Source organism: Phyllobates terribilis, unplaced genomic scaffold, assembly GCF_046119375.1.
Source record: "Phyllobates terribilis strain yellow unplaced genomic scaffold, ASM4611937v1 Scaffold_11__3_contigs__length_659146591, whole genome shotgun sequence".
NCBI classification, from domain to species: Eukaryota; Metazoa; Chordata; class Amphibia; order Anura; family Dendrobatidae; genus Phyllobates; species Phyllobates terribilis.
The window spans coordinates 630,119,524-630,124,230 of record NW_027362771.1 but is presented as its reverse complement, the minus strand read 5'-3'; the positions used below and the strand labels follow the sequence as shown (position 1 = coordinate 630,124,230).

Below are 4,707 nucleotides of genomic sequence, written 5' to 3'. Positions count from 1 at the left end.
TATTAAAAACTGCATAAACCAATCTATAGTTCATAAAGTAAACAGCCCATTTGGCATAATAGCAAAACAAAACAAAAAAAGATACAGCACAGGCCGTATATCGGCCAGGGTCCGCACACTCAGGGTTAATCAAACACGACTCAGGTTTAGCCCAATACATGCAAACTCCTCTCTCGACCAAGCTTTATCAAATACTGAACCACACCTGAGACAAAAGGCTGGGTATTTATATCCTAGACCACTCCCTGAGGTGGAGTTATGGAGAAGAACCTCCCGCCATCTCTATGGTTGTTCTCGTAAAACATGTCCTTTTAAACATGACTGATTAACCCTCTCTGCACCTGCCATGCTGGAGAAAACTTCCATGCTTAAAATCACTGAAGCCAATAGCCTCAATGAAACAAACGTTTTAATTGTTTAATGTTATTCAATGCCATCATATGATTGATACAATATCATGTTGTAACAATTACAAAATATGATGTAAATATCAAAAAGAGAATCCAGTTAAATTAGGTCTCAATAGACAATAATTATCCAGAAGCTCAGAGGACAGTTGTGGATCTCCCTCTGGACTGAGCCGGTATAAGATGCTCTATAAATGTAGCTGGATAACGACTGGAATAGTGGAAACATTGAAAATGACTGCTATACTGACTTATCCTGTCTGCTGTTATATCAGTGTTTATGAATTATTTAAATATTTTATATATTTATTTACAAATTATTCTAATATTCTAAGAATAATTAAATATTATATCACATGGACGCACAGATGGACAAAGTAGCTCATGTGAGTGTGGCTTCTATAATACTGTTGTAAAAAAGTTAAGTTTATATTTTGGTTTTCCTTTGCTTGGTAAGAAGATGGTTTCACTTATTTTCTTTTACATTGATGTCTTTTTCTCCTTATTTTGATGTACTAAATTGTATTTTGCTGACATAAAATATGTATATATCTTAAAAAGAAAATGTAAAGACCTAAGTCATATTTTTAGTAAAAGACTTGAAGGATTTTGCAAGTTTAATCTTAACTGGTGGATGGACGGGGAGAAAATTATGATGTATGTTAATATTATTATTATTATTATTATTATTATTATTGTTATTATTATTGTAAATGTTTGCAAAAAATGTAATGTAAAGTAATTTATATATTTTTTCCCCAGACTGCAGTTACAAATAATGTTTCATTAGTTGATCTGCTTGGATTTTCAAATCTTCAAAATTTCGAAATCCCGTTCTTCTCATTACTTGTCCTTACTTACTGGGCAACTATTTCAGGGAATTTTCTAATTGTTGCTTTATTTCTGCTGAGTAAAACCCTCCAGTCCCCCATGTACTTCTTCATTACTCAGCTGTCATTGTGTGACATCCTGCTGACTACAGACATCGTTCCTACCCTTCTTCTTACTGTACTGTACGGGGGAAGCTCTGTGACTCTCATCGGATGCCTCTTCCAGTTTTCTTTCCTTGTTATGTCGGAGTCCTCAGAATGTCTTCTATTGTCGGTGATGTCCTATGATCGTTATCTGGCTATTTGTAACCCTCTCCGATATAATTCCATCATCAATCACACGTTTTGTGCGGTATCTGTAACTGTTATTTGGTTGGTTGGTTTTATAGTGATGTTGATGTATATGATCTCTATGTGTTATCTGTATTACTGTGGACCACACATTATCGACCATTTCTACTGTGACTTAGAACCTATTCTGAAGCTCTCCTGCTCTGATACATCAAAAATCCATATACAGATTCTTATCATTGGTGTTTTAAATGTATTTTGCCCTTTTGTAATAATTGTGATGTCCTATGTGTATATTGCCGTCACTATTATGAAGATCCAATCCAACAATGGTAGACATAAAGCCTTCTCCACCTGTAGTTCCCACCTCATTGTGGTTTCCATGCTTTATGGGACACTAATTATTGTTTATATGTTTCCAGCAAATGGACAAACTCTGACCCTGAGCAAGGTCTTGTCTCTGATATATACCGTGCTGACCCCACTGCTTAATCCGATTATATACACTCTGAGGAACAAGGACTTTAAAAAAACTTTTTATAAGCTTAAACTTGTCCAGTATGTGGGAAGAAGAAGAAAGTTTCACTGAACTATGTAAGTGTCTGGATCAATCGAGGCCAGAAGCATAGTTAACAGCTCTTAAGCCCCTGAAGCAAATGTTCTGCCTATTTCCCTTAATAATACCACATCAATATATGTATAACTATGGTCTTCTGAGCCTGTAATGTGACCTTCTTGCCTTCAGCACAATACATACATATAGTCTTACATTTGTCTTAGGAAGGCTAACAGAATTGTGCTACAAAAGGAGGAGTAAGTCATGGAAGATGGCTACAAGGAGAAGAAAAACTGCAGAGAGGAGAAGGAAATATAATTGCACCTCTTATTTTTTGCGTTCATAGTTGTAGTCGCAAAAAATTTTAAATCACACAGATCATATGAACGCTGTATCCCTGACAGACTTTTGAATTAATTTTATCATTGCAGGCATTGTCAATATAATGTGATGAGTAGTGATGAGCGAGCATGCTCGCCACTGCTCGGTACTAGCCCAAGCATCACTGTGCTCGTCAAGCACTGCGCTCGGCGAGTATTATCGGGTTGCTCGGGCGGGAACTTGGGTCCCCTCCTTGAATGTTTGGCGCTCTTTAGAGAGCCAATGAAAATTCAGGAATTGCCTATCACGCACTATAATGCTGCAGCCATGTTAGTTGTGGGCATTACAGTGAGTGGCTGGCAGCACAGCATCATCAGGTCTATATAAGACCGGGCACCGCCATGCTCGTCACAGTCTACTCCTGAATAAGACAGTATAGGGAGAGGTGCTGCTGCGCTAGGGAAAGATTAGCTTGTTTATAGTTAGTATAGATATTTCACAACATATACAGTTATGTCCATATATATTTGGACAGAGACAATATTTTTCTAATTTTGGTTCTAGACATTACCACAATGAATTTTAAACAAAACAATTCAGATGAAGTTGAAGTTCAGACTTTCAGCTTTCATTTGAGGGTATCCAAATTAAAATTGGATGAATGGTTTAGGAGTTTCAGCTCCTTAACATGTGCCACCCTGTTTTTAAAGGGACCAAAAGTAATTGGACAATTGACTCCAAGGCTATTTCATGGACAGTTGTGGGCAATCCCTTCATTATGTCATTCTCAATTAAGCAGATAAAAGGCCTGGAGTTGATTTGAGGTGTGGTGCTTGCATTTGGAAGGTTTTGCTGTGAAGTAAACATGGGGTCAAAGGAGCTCTCCATTCTGGTGAAGCAAGCCATCCTTAAGCTGCAAAAACAGAAAAAACCCATCCAAGAAATTGCTACAATATTAGGAGTGGCAAAATCTACAGCTTGGTACATCCTGAGAAAGAAAGAAAGCACTGGTGAACTCATCAATGCAAAAAGACCTGGGCACCCACGGAAGACAACAGTGGTGGATGATCGCAGAATAATCTCCATGGTGAAGAGAAACCCCTTCACAACTGCCAACCAAATGAACAACACTCTCCAGGAGGTAGGCGTATTAATATCCAAATCTACCATAAAGAGAAGACTGCATGAAAGTAAATACAGAGGGTTCGCTGCACAGTGCAAGCCGCTCATAAGCATCAAGAATAAAAAGGCTAGACTGGACTTTGCTAAAAATTATCTAAAAAAGCCAGCACAGTTCTGGAAGAACATTCTTTGGACAGATGAAACCAAGATCAACCTCTACCAGAATGATGGAAAGAGAAAAGTATGGCGAAGGCGTGGTACAGCTCATGATCCAAAGCATACCACATCATCTGTAAAACACGGCGGAGGCAGTGTGATGGCTTGGGCATGCATGGCTGCCAGTGTCACTGGGTCACTAGTGTTTATTGATGATGTGACACAGGACAGAAGCAGCCGAATGAATTCTGATGTATTCAGAGCCATACTGTGTGCTCAGATCCAGCCAAATGCAGCCAAACTGATTGCTCGTCGTTTCATACTATAGATGGACAATGACCCAAAACGTAAACCATAAGCAACCCAGGAGTTTATTAAAGCAAAGAAGTGGAATATTCTTGAATGGCCAAGTCAGTCACCTGATCTCAACCCAATTGAGCATGCATTTCACTTGCTAAAAACTAAACTTCAGACAGAAAGGCCCACAAACAAACAGCATCTGAAAACCACCGCAGTGAAGGCCTGGCAGAGCATCAAAAAGGAGGAAACACAGCATGTGGTGATGTCCATGAGTTCAAGACTTCAGGCAGTCATTGCCAACAAAGAGTTTTTAAGCAAGTACTAGAAATGAACATTTTATTTACAATTATTTAATCTGTCCAATTACTTTTGGTCCCTTTAAAAATAGGATGGCACATGTTAAGGAGCTGAAACTCTTAAACCCTTCATCCAATTTTAATGTGGATACCCTCAAATGAAAGCTGAAAGTCTCAACTTCAACTGCATCTGAATTGTTTTGTTAAAAATTCATTGTGGTAATTTCTAGAACCAAAATAAGAAAAATGTTGTCTCTGTCCAAATATATATGGACCTAACTGTATATATATATATATATATATATATATATATATATATATATATATATATATATATACAGTACAGACCAAAAGTTTGGACACACCTTCTCATTTAAAGAGTTTTCTGTATTTTCATGACTATGAAAATTGTACATTCACACTGAAGG

General features: G+C 37.7%; 1 protein-coding gene across 1 annotated transcript; it reads left to right on the top strand.

Annotated features, from left to right (window-relative positions):
* Positions 1-1,337: 1,337 nt before the first annotated feature.
* LOC141167490 (olfactory receptor 5G25-like) lies at positions 1,338-2,117 on the top strand. Its single transcript, XM_073654890.1, has one exon. It carries the CDS (start codon positions 1,338-1,340, stop codon positions 2,115-2,117), a length of 780 nt encoding a protein of 259 aa, XP_073510991.1.
* Positions 2,118-4,707: the final 2,590 nt, after the last annotated feature.

Bases quoted from the DNA above. Each gene is read 5' to 3' on its own strand.
- LOC141167490 (XM_073654890.1), top strand. From the start codon at position 1,338: ATGTACTTCTTCATTACTCAGCTGTCATTGTGTGACATCCTGCTGACT.